The sequence below is a fragment of the Gekko japonicus genome, unplaced genomic scaffold, assembly GCF_001447785.1.
Source record: "Gekko japonicus isolate JY-2015 unplaced genomic scaffold, Gekko_japonicus_V1.1 scaffold927, whole genome shotgun sequence".
Taxonomy (NCBI): Eukaryota; Metazoa; Chordata; class Lepidosauria; order Squamata; family Gekkonidae; genus Gekko; species Gekko japonicus.
The window spans coordinates 31111-48821 of record NW_015169805.1 but is presented as its reverse complement, the minus strand read 5'-3'; the positions used below and the strand labels follow the sequence as shown (position 1 = coordinate 48821).

General features: G+C 43.8%; 1 protein-coding gene across 1 annotated transcript in view; it reads left to right on the top strand.

The window, feature by feature from the left end:
• Nucleotides 1-17711, top strand: part of ABCC4 (ATP binding cassette subfamily C member 4) — a 177631-nt gene that overhangs the window by 140386 nt on the left and 19534 nt on the right. Inside the window, exons 24-26 of the mRNA XM_015417130.1 lie at nt 3011-3111; nt 4986-5177; nt 12296-12451. Of these exons, the coding sequence (XP_015272616.1) occupies nt 3011-3111; nt 4986-5177; nt 12296-12451 (449 nt within the window). The remainder of the gene's footprint in view (nt 1-3010; nt 3112-4985; nt 5178-12295; nt 12452-17711) is intronic.

Here is a 17711-nt window from a genome sequence, read left to right as displayed (position 1 = left end):
CCCTTTTCTTAAGTTAAAAAAAAGTTTTAAAAAGTTTTTAAAACGTTTAAAAAAGTTTTTAAAAAACCACCTTTGCAGACTAGAGTTCTGACTATCCCTAAACCTCGTACTTGATAGTGTCAGAGATCATGCTGCCTTTTAAACCAGAGTAATGGTATTTTGTACCTCCTTCCTCAGCCTCAGACAAACCCAACTTTTCGAGAATTAATCTGCTGAGGACACAAAAGGCTAGGTTAGGGTCAGGCTCACTTGAAGTATTTAGTTTGACAGATTGAGCAGGTATGAGAGAGGCCTGGAGCCTTGTGAAAAAACCTGAAGTCTACTTGCTTATTCGTTGTCAAACTGCTAGATACCTAGGCCTCAGAGAGATAGATCAATATCTAAAAATAAGCATTTCACTCAGACGCTGGCGCTTACAACAATCAGAGGAAATGGAAGATTTGTTTCAATTACCGTGAATCTTCCTTCTTGGTGGTCCAGGGGTGGGACAGTCTTGCCCACTTGATTTTTCTCTGGGGTGGCTCCTAATGCCAAGGGAGTCCACCATCGGAATTGAGGTTCTTCACTTCACAGGGGGAACCAAGGAGAATCCAGGTGGCATGCATGAGGAACCAAGTGGTGTCACATTTGTTTTCCCCCTAACTGGATGTTGTCGTGATCAAAAGGTCTAACTGTCATCATGGAACCATCCCTACAACAAGATATGGAGAGTGTGAACCGGACACTGGCCTGGCCACAGGAATCCGGTTTCGTGCTAAATTGGGAGCAGAGCATCTGCACTAGGCACAGGCAGACTTTCACCGGGGAATGTTCATAGGCACCTCTCAGGACAAGGTCTACCGGTCATCAGAGAGACAGGAGATAGCTCCAAACTACAGTTTATGAGGCCCTTCAGAGCTCCTAGATGGACCGGATGTCTCTGACAAGACTTTGGGGAATGATGGTTCCTTGCCAGAATGCTCTTCAGTGGTTCAGCTTTCCACATCTGTCTGCTTCAGAGATTTCCACTCTCTTACCAGAATGCAATGGCCAACAAGAGGTTCAGGGTTTTTTCAGCTGCCAGCTTCACTAAACCTAGGACTCGGGTGGCGGTTTGTCCCCCCCTAGGTTCTAGGAGGGAATGCCACATGGGAACCAAGAAGAGCCGTGATGAGAATGGATGCGAGTCTCTCCAGTTGGGGGGACGGGGCCCCACGCACCAGGGAAAATGGCACAGGACTCTTGGTCCACTGAGTTTTTTAAATGACATCAGCATTTTGGAGTGTAGAAAAAGGGTCTGGAGCAACTTCCCCATGATGAAGGACCGTATCCCTAACCCTTTTCAGCTCAGTAGACTAGAGGGTGGCTGGGCCATCTCCACTAGCGTTTTTCTGTTCTGGAATTGGAGCAGTTCCACCTTTTGCGGTTGGTTTTAGTAGTTAATTAGGGAGTTTTGCCTAATGTTGTTTCCTTTGAGATGCTGGTTGTTTGAAGAGGGAAATGGACTAGAAACTTCAGGGACAAGCCCCTCCCCTCCAGGATCGCAAAGATTGACAACCCTGCCTGCCTGCGGAGGAGGAGCTATATCCCTGAAGTGAAGACTGTCCCACCCCTTGACCACCAAGAAGGAAGATTCACGGTAATTGAAACAAATCTTCCATTTCCTCTGATTGTTGTAAGCGCCAGCGTCTGAGTGAAATGCTTATTTTTAGATATTGATCTATCTCTCTGAGGCCTAGGTATCTAGCAGTTTGACAACGAATAAGCAAGTAGACTTCAGGTTTTTTCACAAGGCTCCAGGCCTCTCTCATACCTGCTCAATCTGTCAAACTAAATACTTCAAGTGAGCCTGACCCTAACCTAGCCTTTTGTGTCCTCAGCAGATTAATTCTCGAAAAGTTGGGTTTGTCTGAGGCTGAGGAAGGAGGTACAAAATACCATTACTCTATCAAGTACGAGGTTTAGGGATAGTCAGAACTCTAGTTTGCAAAGGTGGTTTTTTAAAAACTTTTTTAAACATTTTAAAAACTTTTTAAAACTTTTTTTTAACTTAAGAAAAGGGGGTTTTTTACTCTTTTTTATACATTTACATTTTTACTTCTGACCCAACTGTTTTTGACACAGGAGTGTTCGTGTTTGCTTACTAGTCAGACATCATAGGAGGGACTACTTGTTTAAAAACGTTTATGTTCGTATTGAAGTTTCAATATTAAGTGGAGACCCTCATAAATTCACTTTTTTGCAAGTGTGTCTGTGTGTACACTCCCCTTCATTCTGTCATGTTCAGTTGCATGTATTTTCTCCATTCTCATACAGTGCTCATGTATTTATACACACACTCTCTTGTTTGGCCTTCATACGTACTATCAGCCAGCACATCCAAGCGTTGCCTGTTTTCTTGTTTTCTGAACTCTTTCCTAGAAACAGCACTCAGTCCCATCTGTTGCCAGGACTTGTTCTTCCGACTGTTTTTAAGCATATGAAGTTGGAATGTTCCTCAACATTCCATAATACCTCAGCAACTGGCTAGTTGCTCGGAAGATCTCTTTTCAGTCAATGGAAACCAGAGTTTTTACAACCTTCAGCTGCTGAGCTTTCATATGAGCTCTGACTCACTAAAATTTATGCTGGAATAAATGTTGTTAAAGTGTTGTTAGATTCTTGTTTAATTTGGGGGCGGGGTGAGGTTGGACAGACTAACATGGCAACCCCTCTGGAATTGTCAGCTCATTGTCTCTCAGGGTTTGGGGAGTGTTGTGTTAATCTGATTTGGGGAAGCCAAAAATCACTGTGGTTCTCCAGATATAAATGACCTGTTCTGTACTTTTGTATCACCTTCATCTTGCTGTAGCCATAGCGAATACTCTAAAGAATATCCAAATCTATTTTGACTGCACAGCTAGAGTTGTACTGAATACTTTTTGAAGCTCTGTTTGTTCAGTTTTGCATAAACTACTTTACTAAACAGTAAAACAAATTATTCTGAAGTTGTACATGTTTTGAAAAATGTGTCTTGTCTCTCGTCCTGTAGCTCTAGACGCAGGGCAAGTCGGTCTAGCGCTGTCCTATGCAATCACTCTCATGGGAATGTTTCAGTGGGGAGTTCGACAGAGCGCTGAAATTGAAAACTTGGTAACATTATTCATTTGTTCCTTTTTGAAGCCTTTACACCCTTTTGTTCTATAGTCTGAAAACAGTCCAGATAGCCTGTCAAATGTTCTTTGGGCATTGTAGAGAAGTGCCATTACTTGCTTAAAGGTCTTTGTCTGACGATAATTTTTCTTCAGCCTAATGGAAACTTAAATGTGCATAATCATCATTCAGGTAGTGTTAGAAACAATCAGCTGATCTTTGTGCATGTCTGTAAAATGTGGCAATCCAGACTGTCAGATTCCTGTCCCTTCCCAGATTACACTAATGTGCCTTATTTACTTAGTAGCAAACTGCTCATCAGTATGTCAGGCTGTTCTTTATTTACTCCTGTCAACAAGAATGAGAGCCATTTATCACCACAGAGAGCAAACAGATGTTGAAGTTGGTGACACTGTTAAACTGAGGGCAAAACATGGGCCCCACTTCTTATGTCAGGATTGCCATTCCCTGAACTTGAATTTTCTTCCCACTCAGAGGCAATTTCCCTTAGCCACCTCTCCCCTCCTCATGCCAGTGGCCAGCCACTTGGAGAGAAAATGGAAGCATCCAGTGCGGTTAGGGAGGCTCCTATTTGGACGTAAGGGAAGGAGCGCTAAGACGTGAGGGGGAAATGGGGCGTTTCCTGAACCTCAGCTGCCACTGCGGCTGCAGCTGTTACTCCTCTGGTCTTCTCAGCCTGCTGACTTAAAAATGGTAATAGGGAACAAAAAGAGGTGAAGGAAAACGTAACCCAAACAAGTTGAATTAAGAAACCAAGATGTTAATTACCACAAATATGAGGGCCAGATAATGTCAGTTAAAAACATGTTGCATAGATATTATCAAATATACTAAAATACATGTATTTATTACAAATTAGGTAAAAACAGGTTATAGGCCCAATAATAGCCTCAAAAGAAGATAAAATCATACATAGGTACCAAACAGAAAACATGTGATCAAGGCCATATGCGTTTCGGCCAGTTTGGCTTTCTTCCATATTTATGTTATATGTTTTTAGATGACATTATTTGGCCGTCATATTTGTGGTAATTAAACTTTCGGTTTCTTAATTTACAATGGGAATAGAACAAAGTTTGAGTCCAGTGGCACTTTTAAGACCAATAAAGTTTAATTCTGGGTATAAGCTTTCATGTGCACATGAAATGTTATAGCCAGAAAAGCTTTGTTGGTCTTAAAGGTGCCACTGGACTCAAACTTTGTTCTGTGGACCACTCAGATGGTGTCAGGTCTTTAGGACTGTCTCCGTTTGGTATCTGTAAAATGGAGTGATGCTGAAGTGGGTGGGGAAAATGGTGGGCTGGGTGGGGAAAATTATGTCTACAATTCCAAGCCCTAGAGATTGGGTAACTTTTTTGTTAGTCAGCTAACAGGTAACATGTCCCTTGGTATGAAATTTGGAAATAGTTGCTTGGAAGAGTAGCAAAATCTGTATAAAGTAGTACGTTACGTCCCTGACCTGGATGGCTGGGTCCAGACCAATCTCATCAGTTCTAGAAGCTAAGCAGGGTCAGCCCTGATCAGTATGTGAATAGGAGACCACCAAGGAAGTCCGGGGTCACTATGGGGAGGCAGGCAATAGCAAACCCCCTCTGAGTGTCTCTTCCATTGAAAACCCTATGGGGTCACCATAAAGTTGGCTGTGAACTGATAACACTTTCCACCACCACCAGATGCAGTGGAGGGGAAGGTTCCGGAGAGACGTAGAAATCATTCCAGTTGAATGGTTGTTTATTTTAAGGTCTAATCCTGGGTACAAAAAAAATATTCTCTGTCAGTTTTTGTACTTGCACTGGTGCTGACGTCGGTTAATATACACTAATTAAAGTGACTTTCTTCTTTCCGCCCCCCAGATGATTTCAGTAGAAAGAGTACTGGAATACACAGAGCTTGAGAAGGAAGCTCCTTGGGAGTCCGACAAACACCCACCCCCACAGTGGCCAACGGAAGGTGTTATAGCGTTTGAAAACGTGAGCTTCACTTACAGCTTAGATGGCCCTCTGGTGCTGAGGCATTTATCTGCTTTAATCAAGTCAAAAGAGAAGGTATGCATTTGATGACTTACTTGTGTGACATAGAGCTGAAATGGATCTCAAGAGTAACGTAATCCGATTTCCTTCGTGTCTTGGCTGTATTTAGATATAAAACCATAAACAGCAACACACTTTGCCTTCAAGGATGAAGACTTAAGAATTTAAGTATTGTATTCCAGTTTTCTTTTGATTCTTACTTTCCCCATGTGCAAACATCACTGTTTTGGCCCATGTGTTGTGGAAAACCTGAGGTAACCTAGACCTCCGGTCTTCCATGTCTCCCTTAGCCATTGGCTGAGGTCCTGTGATATCACAAGAGCTTAGAAATTACATATACACCCCTCCCTTCATGGCTGTGTTAGTCTAAAGGGGAGAAGAGGCTGAGCTATTGGTGGAAAAAGAGTAGGTCTATTGAAGCAGTAGTGACAACAGAGTGTGTGAACAGGGTGCCAAAACGGTGATCGAATGCAATATGTATTTGCGTATGAATTGAATGGTGTGCATGAGAGAGAAGTGTGTGGGTGAATAGGTGTTATGTACAGGCTTGGCTTGGTACCAGAAGCCCCCATGTACGTGTCCAAAGCATGTATCCATGAATGTGTAGGTGGGGGAGGGGCAATTCTATAGTCCAGAAAGAGCCAGTTTGGTGTAGTGGTTAAGTGCGCGGAACCGGGTTTGATTCCCCATTCCTCCATTTGCACCTGGCTGGATGACCTTGGGCAAGCCAGAGTTCTGTCAGAGCTGTTCTCTCAAGGACAGTTCTGAAAAGAGCTCCCTCAGCCCCACCTACATCACAGGGTGTCTGTTGTGGGGAGGGGAAGGGAAAGGACTTTGTAAGCCACTCTGAGACACCGAGTGAAAGGCGGGGGATAAATCCAATCTCCTCCTCCTCCTTCTCTCCTTGTGTCACGTGAGAAAATAGTCTGGAGGTGTCCAAACTAGGGTGTGGGAGACCTGCTACCAGAAAGGAGAAGCTGTAGACAGCCCCACCTCCACAATGCATAAGAAGTTGCAACCTCATACTTCCTGGATCCAAACCAAATTATTGCTAGTGAAAAGTGTCTCCATATTTCCCTAGTCTTCAGATGTGGTATTATATGTATATTAATTTTCTGGAAACAATAATTCAGGGGGGGGTAGATGCTGGAGTAGAGGATGTACATTGGTGTGCATCTTTGTGCACAGACATGGACTGCTCAGCAAAGAGTGTGTGTGTGTGTGTGTGTGAGTGAAGTGCCATCCAGTTGTGCCCAATTTATGGCGACCCTCGTAGGCTTTACAAGGCATGAGTTGTTCAGAGGTGATTTGCCATTGCCTGCCTTTGCATAGTGACCCTGGACTTCCCTTGGTGGTCTCCCCTCCAAATACTAACCAGGTCCAACCCTGCTTAGCTTCTGAGATCTGACCAGATCAAGGTAGCCTGGGCCATCCAGTTCAGGACAGACTTCCCAAATTTATTTTTAGAATTTGTGTTTTGAAGCAGGTTTACAAAATGCAAAAATGACAGATAGACAAAGGCATATATAGTGAGGTGCTTCAACTCCCTGGGGTGGTACCGGTTTCACTAGTTCATCTTGCTTTGCACCACAAGCAGGGGGCCCCACGGGGCTCAAGGGTCCTTTGGCTCGTCCCCAGGGTAAAAACCTGCAACAGAGAAGGAACAGAAGATTTGTCCGGGTCTTGTCTGGCAAGGAGGTGTTCCCATCCTACCTGTCCTTAAGGACAGAACCAACTAAGAATAGTTCAGCAATCCAATAGGATGTCTGGACCCTGTATGAGTCCCCCCCATGCATTGGTTATACTCAGTAAGAAGTTGGGCAGGCATCTGGTAGGGATTTGGGAGGGGCACAGTAGGATATCGTTTCTTAGATTGTGGATTGGATTAGATGTGCCATTGGGTACTTTCTGTGATCGTTGTTGGCATGATTCTAAAATGCTTTCTCATCCACCTAATTAAATTCTGAAAGAGAATTATTTTTTTCCAGAGGGGGAGAAATAATCATCTTGGCTTTTACTGTAGTTGAGGTGGCTTTGCATGAAAAAGACGGGAGCTGAAGCTCTTGAGGTTTTTATGCAGTGCGTCTGTTTATCTTTTTTATGCTTCCTCTTGCCTTTGGGCCAGCTCTCTTGCAGTGGTAATAAGCCGTTCTAATAGTGGATAAGAAGATTTACATTTCACGGGAAGAAACAAACAAAATAAAAGATGAAACACGAGAGGGGAGAGAGAAAACGTTGCGTAGACGGTAGCTCAACACCGCTTGCTGTTTTGGTTTTCCCTCTTTTCTTTCTTTTTTTTTTTTTTGCTTGAGTGATAGTGCTCTTGGCCTTGCCACCATAAAGCAGGGTTGTGCCCCCTGAAACACTTTCTAAATCTTGATATAGCCCCCCCCCTTTCTTTTTAGTTGAGTATTAAGTTGTATGGATTGCATTCCACACTTACCTACCTCTGCTAAGAAACCTGCCCATGGCCTAGCTTGTAAAGATAGAGGGAAATATTCTTTTTGTTGTCATGGTTATCTAGAAGCCTTGCTGGACTATGAATTGGCATATTTTTATAAAAATATAATATGAGATCTGCTTATTTCTCCCCCATATTGCTATTCTACACAGTGCCGGATTTATGCATAAGCTAAATAAGCTACAGCTTAGGGCCTCGCAATCTGCTGGGGCCTCGAATAAAAACACAATATAAAAATGATTTCAAATATTAAAAAGGCGTATATATTTTAAATTTTTCTGAGACCAGCTGATGTAATTTAAAACAGTAGGGGGCCTCTGGGTTTTGTATAGCTTAGGGCCTCAGCAAGTCTAAATCTGGCCCTGATTCTACATATGCAAAATACTTGTATATATGGGGGGGGGGAGTTGGGATAGCCTCCCTCTTCCTATTTCATGGCCATGTTGACCCAGGGAAAAAGGGAAGTCCAGTCCTTTTTTATTATTATTATTTTGTCTTTTTCTTGTGTATATGTGTGTATATGCATCTGAGTGCACCTGGAAGTCATGGCGACCTCTGGTGACTGACCCCTACTGGGGGCCTGGAGGATATTCAGAGAGGTGGCTGAATAAAGCCTGCCCCGTCCTCCCAACTGCTGGAATTCCAAGGAGGTCTCCCATCCAAGTACTTGCCAGAATCAACCTTTCTTAGTTTCCGAGATCTGATGAGATTGGGCTTGCTTGGGCTATCCAGGTCAGGGCGAGGGAAGGCCAGTCTTCTGCCCTTCAGCCCCCTCCCACTTCAGCTTCTGGGATGACCACGCTAATATCCAGAGGGAGCTTCCACCCAGCGTTGAGTTTGCAGAGGTGGGCATGGCTTTAAACCCATTAATGTCGGTGGGTTAAGGTACACTTAAAGTCTGCCTAGGGTGGAGCTGTTAGTAGCAAAGAATTTGAACTGTGAATCAGGACATCCCCCCCCCCACACCCCGTCAGATTTACCTCTCAAAGTAATTGTAAAGTGGCTTTCAGATTAGCCACCTCCCATCCCCTCATGGGTGGCATTATAAAGACAGACCTATTGTGATGGACGGCCACTAGTTTCACCCTCCACTTCTCCTGGTGGTTTCCCCTTTTTCTCTGTCACTTCTCCAAGCCCTGTCTGAGGCAATGACCTCCTTTCCCTCCCCTTAACTCCCCCCCCACACCCCATGGCAGTCTCTCATTGGCCGATGCGGCTTAATATCTGCATACCCTCCCTGTAGGCAGGGATTTGCTGGGGAGCCTGAAGGGTGAAACTGGAGGCCATCCATTACACTTACCTCATAGGGATTGTTGTCAGAATGCGACGTCTCTCCCCACCTCACCCCAGGCCAACACAGCATACAGTAATAATCCCACCACCATTTCCATGAGTGCTGCTAGAATAGATAGACGGAAGGTCCCAGGTCCAGGAGCTAGAAGTCCAACTGCATGCCCAAGAAAGTAAGCTAGAGGGGTAAAGTTTTTGTATGGACTTCCTCATCCAGCCCCAATAGCTCCAGGAGTGAAGAAATGAGCAGGTCCTTGTGGCCATTTTAGATTGGGGAAAATGGCACGCGGGGGAGGCTTTGTGCCGTAGTCCTGATCAGTGTTCCCTCTAAGCTGAGTTAGTGTGAGCCAGCTCACAGCTTTTTAGTCTCCGGCTCACACATTTTTGTCTTAGCTCAGGAAGGGGGGCTCCAGTCTAGAGCCTCCAGAGCAAACTAATTGATGCAGTAGCCAAATCACCTGCTCACAACTTTTCTGCCAGTAACTCACAAAGTAGAATTTCTGCTCACAAAACTCCGCAACTTAGAGGGAACATAGGTCCTGATCTGGATCGGGGTCCTGTGCACCTGATAAAGAAAAATAATAAAAGCACTGGGAGCGCTTGACGCACAACTCCCAGGACCTCACCTGGGTCGGCCCCAGTCCCAGTCCATCGAGGGCTTTGAGGGGCACCCTTTTGAACAGTTCTCAGAAACACATCTGCAGCCACTAAAGCTCTTGCAGAGCTTGTGAGAACTGTTCCTGTCTGGCGGTTGTCTTTGCATGCATGCATTCTGCATTCACAGAGGTGTCTGAACAGATTTTCAAGGCAGCCCCACTTAGAGAGGGCTGCCATAGTCAGCCTAGATGTGATCAGATAGCGGGGGTAGATAATGCTGTACGTTGAGACAAGGGGAAGTGTTGCGCCATCCTAAATTCCCTGTTGCTTTTCACTGTCAACCACTTTGCCCCAAATGATAGAGCATCTTCTGACACACTCAGTGTGCTCTTTTCCATTGGATGCCAGCCTGAAGGAAGAAGGGGTTTTATTTGACAATGAACAGAGCAGCTGCATATTTATTTTAAGTATCAATTTTATAAAGGACTTTTATGCAGCTAATACCCTACTGTACATGAGTGACATCAGAGGAAACACTTGAACTCTTTTGTTCTTATGCAGAACTCTGCATAGATAGACGGTTTTGCTTTCTTCTCCTTTTTTCCTGGTTTCCTTGCCATTTTTTAATTTTGATCCATGTTTCGGAAAGAAAAGCCACTCTACTAAATACTTTTTCTGAAGTCCTAGTCCTTGTCCGCCTTTCCTGTTAATTTACATTTAAAGCCATAGCTGGACAAAATACAATTTTATTTTCATATATTATTTTAAGTGACTGTTGGTTTTGATCTTATTCAGCAAAATTTAAAGAGACAGCAGTTGTATAGGGGGATTTGTCCAAGGAAGGATTAATCTCATACTATCAAGGAGTGCCCATAATCAATATGGGATATTCTGGTTTGATTGTTCACTTGCACATGGGGACCAAAATCTGTTCAATAATCTCTTGACCACACAACAGTAGTGGGAGGAAATAACGTCTGAACTGTCACTTAAAGTTCAGTTTTTCAGACAGGGCATTTCTAAGCACTTTCAGATCGCTGTTTTCCCTGTTAACTGGTATTTGGAAAGAAAATGGCTTAAAAAAATGTAAATGGTTTAAGTTCTACCTTTCAGGTGATACATGACCAAGAACAGTTCAGCTCAGTGACTCCGGGAAGTCTTTGAATTTGGGGAGTTCTTAAACAATAACTCCCCCCCCCCCAAGCTGTGTGCAGGTAGTTCTCAAAACTGAAGAAAGTGTCAAAGGCCATTTGTGATAATTATCTGTTATATATTTATTTTATACCCCACCTTTCTCTCCTATGGAGACCCAAAGCAGCTTACATCACCCTCCTCTTGTCCATCTTATCAGGATATGATACTGAGGGAAGGCAGAAGTTTACATTTCTGCTGAGCATTGGATAAGTAACTGCTGCTTGGATCTTGTCTCCCCTTTCCTGTGTTAAAGCTGTTCTTAAGACTTCATGTTATACTTGAATAAATGAGAACTATTCACCCCAGAGGAGGCCCCCCATTTCTGGGTGTTCTGGACTTTCCACCATATTGAAAGTTAAAATGTAACATGCAGAGATTCTACACATGGCCTTCCTTTTAAGGACAAGTATACCTGCTGCATGTTTTGTAGTGGGAATGACTGAATGGTCCAGTGACTCTCAGTGTAGAGATCAAGGAAGAGGGATTTTTCCCAACGGTGAGCTATTAAGCCAGACTGGAGCAGGAAACCTACAATGGCCAACCACTGCTGTGAGAGGTAGTTTGGACTTTGCATTTATCTCTGAAAACACATACTTTGGGAATTGCTCTGAGGGCAAAATGGATGTGCTCACACCTGTTTTGGCCCTAAAAGTGTTCTGAATGAGAAAATTATTGGGTTAGATCCACCCAATTATTCTCCTTTTACAGATCCCATCCCACTTGTTTTTTTGTCCAGGCAGGTCCCATGATCCCCAGCATAACCTTTTTGGGTGGTCAAATGGGATCCCCTCTCTCCTTTTTACCCAGGGGGAAACTGTTTGGATCCAACCCATTCTTTGTATCCATGTACAAAGTTGTCTGGCTGGGTTTGCATTTTGTCTAGGTTTTTCCCTGCAAAAGCGGGTTCTGTTTTGGTATAATGTGGTTTATCAAACTCTGGAACTCCCAAATGATGTTGTAAAAAATACATTTTGCTTTTTAGCAGCATGGCAATGTGAAGGGATTAGCTGAGGTCTGCCAAGGCTAGAACCTGTGCTGGTGCCGTGGAATTTGGACAAAAGGTAGCAGAGGTTCACCATGCTTTAATGGAAAAACTCAAGAGATTTGCTTGGAGGGTCGGTGGGGTAAAGGAAATTATATTCCCATCTCGTGAAAAAAAAAAGAAGTGTTTTGTGACCCACCAGATCCCCAAAGATTCACGATATGCCACAATAAATTAGAAATAAATATGAAATGACACAAAAGTTAAGCTCAGTTTAAACGGCTGCAGCAAGATAGTCATGCTTCACAGGAAGGGTGGCATGCCGGTTGCTTTATCCAGTTCACGTTGGAAGAAGAAATCGTTTGTGTCTGACTGATGCTGGCTCTATATCACTCGTTAGGTATCTAGGATGGTTTACAAATAATTTCTAGTGATCTGCACTACTTTGTTCCCTTGTCTTTCTACCGCGTGGCTTGTAAACCGTGCCCGACAAGAATCTAAAATGTGCAGTGCAAGATGATTGTGAATTGTGCTTCAGAAAAGATGCCCTGTTAGTCAAAACTGGCTTGGCTGGTTATGTGTGTGTGTGTTTTTTCCCCCCCCTATGAGGTTGGAATTGTGGGAAGAACAGGAGCTGGGAAGAGTTCTCTAATAGCTGCTCTTTTCCGGTTGGCTGAGCCCCAGGGAAGAATTTGGATTGATAAGTTTTTGACATCAGAACTGGGGCTACACGACTTGAGGAAGAAAATTTCCATCATACCTCAGGTACAAAGTCTCCTTTCCATATCAGTATGTTTTAGAGGTCCGGCAGACTCTGCAGACCTTAGTCTTGTAATACATTCTTTATCTTTATTCTGCATGCTGTCCATAGTATTAAAAAAAAAATCCTTTATATTCCCCCCTTTTTTGTATGCATGTGTTAATCCTGGTTTTTCTGAACATCTTCCAGAATAAAGTAAAATGATTTCTTTTTTTTTTTTAAGTTTTATTTAAAGTTTAACATACATCTGTTCATTGTACAGTATTACATATATTTTCAGAGTCCACTCTTTTTATCCAACCATTTGTACAATCCTGCCCATCTATCTAAAAAATCTTCGTCATTTTTCCCTTGTAGATACATATTTAATTTATCTATTTCCGCTACTTCCAACAGTTTACTCAATACTTCATCTGATCTGGGTACACAATCTAGTTTCCAATATTTAGCCCAGAGTATTCTTGCTGCCGTTATTACATACGCAATTACATATTTCTCATTAAAAGAAAACTTATCTGGGATAACATTCAGTAGAAATATGTCTGGTACCATTTCCAATTTTACTTTCAAGATTTCCTCTATAAGTTTTTGTATGGTTTTCCAATAAGTTTGAATTTTTTTACAACGCCACCACATATGGTAGAAGGTGCCAACATTTAGTTTACATTTCCAGCAAACATTTGAGCAATTTGGGTAACATTTGGCTAACCTTTCTGGGGACCAGTACCATCTATGATACATTTTGAAAACATTTTCTCTATAATTAGTTGCTCTTATATATTTTACAGATTTGTAAAATGATTTCTTTTGTAAGGGTCATAATATTTGCTTCGGTTGTGGACAAAATTGTTTTGTTTTGGTTATTAGTTATCATTGCAGATGCCTAGCAAAATCAGCACAGTAACCATTCCCCCATGTGGTTTTCATGTGAGAAAACTGCTGGGGGGTAGGAACCCTTCCTCCCTCTGTGGTGCTGTTCCAAGACCATTTGGGCTCTCTCTTTTTTTAAAAAGAAACCATTTCCTGCAGCTGCTAACGTGGCTACAGGGAACACAGTCAAACTAGTGTAACCAAATGAACAAACATTTTGTGTCGTCTGCCCCTAATATGCCGTATTCCACAGAAAGGCTCTAAAAGCATTTTTTAAATCCGATGATTATAATCCAATGAACCAATGGTCTTAGACAGAACCAGACTTACAAATACCATCCTCTGTTTCTATCCTTGCATAGAAGCCATGCACAGAAAGGATCTAGTATACCTTAGAGCAGACTATGATGCCCACTTCCTGGATAGGCATTGGGGGAAACGCCCATTCTTACATTATACTAGTTCCTTTGTTTTCACCAGAACATGACCTGTAGAGGAAGCCATTTGTGTGAAACTGATCCCCATGTGATTTGGGTGATTGTAATCATGTTGGCAAAGCCCTTCTCTGAGGGGGGAGTTATGCTAGCGTGCTTGAAATATCCTGAACAAGATGATTTAGGAGCTCATGGGATTTGTGCTTTGGTGTAAGAGAACAGGTTATAAGCTGCTGCGATGTCACAGAATGTTCACTAATATTCTGATTTCTGAGGCGGAAGAGTCTCACACATTCTATCTGCTACTACTTTATATCCCACTAGTGTTGCCAGCCCCAGGTGGGAGTGGGGGATCCCCCGACTTTGCTGACTCTTGTCCGCCGCCAGCCAGTTGGCTGGCAGGGGAAGCCCCACCCCAACTGCCATGGCCCAGCATGACATCCCCAGAGTGATGATGTCACACAGAAGTGCAACAATGCTTTCGTGTTTTGGCCAAAACTCTGTAGTAATCATAGAATTTTGCCCAAAATACTGGAGCGTCACCGGCATGGTGATGTCACTTCTGTGTGATGTCATCATGTTGGGGACATAACATGCAATGATGTTGCCCCGCCCCCACTACCAGAAACAGCCCTCCCACCCCCCACCAGTGAGAGTGCAGGACCCTATATCCCACTCTTCCTTCAAGGAGCTCAGGGTGAGACACGTGGTTCTGTCTTCCCCACATTCTCCTCACCTGACCTTAATTTTTGAGTTAAGTGAGGCTGAGAGAGAGAGTGACTGGACCAATGCTACCTACTCATGGCAGAGTGGGCTCTGAAGCCAAGTCTTTGAGATCCTGGTCCATATGCTACACTGGCTCTCTGTTATGGCCGTTTCTTCTTATCCTTTTTTGTGCTCTGGAATTCCCCCCCCCCCAAATGCATTTTTGTACTCTGGAACATTTTCTGAGTGCAAAACGCAGAAGACCTAATATTGGTGCTGAATGATGTGTACGTGTTTGAGTTGCCTCTTCCTCAGCCAAACAGCAGCAGCTCAGTCTTTTCCCAGTTAGCTGCTTTTGAGCATTTTGCTGTAGTGAAAACAAAAGCACCTGTCCTGTATTCAGATATCTCTGTGAACTGCCTCTGTTGAAGAGTATTGTGTTTAGAGGCGATGAGGTCAGGTGATACGAAAGCTCTTTCAGAGGAATTTAATATGTGGTGGCTTTTTCACGTGTGACAATCATCGGAGGATGTGGTTATCAGCCGATGACTACTCAGGTGTGAATTTGCCCCTTTTGTACACTTTTGATGATTTGGAGAAGAAAATCACACAGGTTCTAGACAATAGTTTTGTTTTGGTCACGGCTCTTTGGTCCATCACACTAGGCTTGCCAACCTCCAGGTGTGGCCTTGAGATCTCCCAGAATCACAACAGCTCCCCAGACTTCAAAGATAATTTCTTCTGGAGAAAATGGCTCCTTTGGAAGGTGAACTCTATGGCATTATACCCTGCTGAGGTCCCCTACCTCCCCAAACCCCTTCCTCTTCAAGCTCCACCCTAAAATCTCCAGGAATTTCCCAACTCAGAGCTGCCAACCTTGCATCAGCCCCAGACCCTCTTTTCAGTGTCAATGCCCAAACCAGGAAAAAATAAGTTAGTGCTCACTGTATGCAGTCCTCTCCCTCAGTATCGAATACTCAAAGTTCTGTAGGGAAGAGGGACTCCACAACTGAAATATGAACTACAGAGACTTGGGCACGGTTGGTAGGTAGAGGGATGGGAAAAACAGAATAGGAACTGGCTCTGAGGAGCAGGGAACTGGGAAGATATAGAGAAAGGAACCAAGGAAGGAGTGAACTTAGTGGTGGAAAGACCTTCATATTAAAAACCTTGGGAAAAACAAAGATGCTTCATAAAACTGACTTAGAAATCCATCATGTTGTGTTGATTTGGGGATGTGACTGTCTCTAAAAAGCATGAATCCAAAAAGAATGAACCCAGCAAACAACCGCCCCATGGAAAACAGCCCAGTTTGTGATGCATCAGTAGCCATGTTCTCTCAAGAAAAGTTGAAAAGAGAGCTGCCACCTCTCTTTGCTTACCAGTCTTTTTTGTTTCTTGTGCTTGGCTGCGTCTTACAATACAACTCAGCCCTGGGAAACCTGCTTGTTGCTCTGATTTTCGTGATGTGTGGAAATATACACTGCCTATTTATCTTCATGTTACAGGGTATGCCTCTATGGAGGGACTGTGGTAATTACATTTATGTAGGGTAGGGGGGGTTCCCCCCCCAATTGTATTTTTTTTAACTGCCATGGTAAAAAGTTTATTAAGCGGAATGGCTCTCTCTCTAAAAAAAAGACCCTCTTTGGATAATCCTTCTCCCCCCCCCTTCTGTTAGAAGAATAGAAGGCAAAGAAAGAGGTAGGTATGCTATTACTAGCAAAGAAATACAATTGGATTGCAGCCTAATGCGCCCTCCCTTTTTGTTTCTGAACACTGAAGGCTTCATTAATGCACAGTAGTGCTACTGAGTGAAGTTGGTGACCTTTTTGTGTCTGAAGAGGACTTTACATGGACTTAAATTCTTCTGCTTTTGTGTTTGCACAATGCTCTTTTCTCTTGAAAATGGACGGTGATCAGTTCATTCAATGGCTTCAGGCTTTTGAAAGCCCCTTTTTGAGACACCCCCCCCCAGGTAGGATTGTAAAAGATGGATTCCTCGCTCAGGAAAATGCACATTTTAAGAGGTAGCATGGTTCTTACTAAGCTAATTCTGCCTTCCATCCTTTGATACATTTATTGTTGTGTGCATTATTGATGCACTAGTTTTCTGGTACAGGTATATGATTTGCTGGATGGAATTAAAAAACACACACAAAGAGTTTCAGTTATAAGTAAGCTTTTAGTCAAAAATCCCTGAGGGGGGTTCAAGTGTCTGAAGGCTAGCAGGTAAGATTACTTTTGCAGGTGAAAAGAGGGTTTGTATTCCCACTATCTGGAGGCTCATGTTTGGGACTTGGAAGGTTGGTGAAGATATTAACCATGTGAAGAGGAACTTCTTTTGCCAACAAGGCTACATTTGTTGAAAGCAGCTGATTCTACATCTTAGACCTGTGCTGGCCTAATATTTCCGGGTCATGGTGATGAGCCCAGGAGCTCCCTGTGTGTCGGAACTCTTCCTCTGTCTGTATTTTCCCTTCTGACTTTTGGACAGCCATTGGGGCTGAGGCTGGCTGGCAAGGCCCAGTCTGTGGCTGATGTAAGACTTGAACCTAGGGTTGCCTGGTCCCCCCTGGCCACCGGCAGTGGATAGGGTGGCAGGGTAGCCAGATACAAGTTGGGAAACTCCTGGAGATTTGGGGATGGAGCCTGGGGAGGAACAGGGACCTCAGTGGGGTGCAGGGTTGCCAGGTCTTTTGCTCTTGCCGGTGTGGGTGGGAGGGAGCATTCTGGGAGTAGGGGGTGGGGCAGTGTCACTGTGCACAACATCCCCAACGTGATGATGTCACATGGCGATGCCTTGGTATTTTGGGCAAAACTCTATGGTAACCATTTTGAACGATATTCTGTTGTGCTTTGCCCCAAATACCAGAGCATCACCACGCAGCGTCTCTGGCATGATGACATCACTTCTGCACGATGTCATCATGTTGGGGATGTTGCAGGCAGGAGACCGCAAAATCCGGGGATCCCCTGCTCCCACCTGGTGGCTGGCAACCCTAGTGGGTACAATGCTGTAGAGTCCGACCTTCCAAAGCATCTATTTTCTCCAGGTGAACTGATCTCGATAGCCTAGAGATGAGCTGTAATTCCAGGGGCTCTCCAGGTGCCACCTGCAGGCTGGCATCCCTACTTGAACCCTAGGTGAAAGAGCTATGTGGCCTCCCCAACTTCATATCAGCAATGGATTCCTTTTTCTTATGCAGCACCGGCTTACCACTGATTTTCTTTTACATAATAATACAAAGCAAAG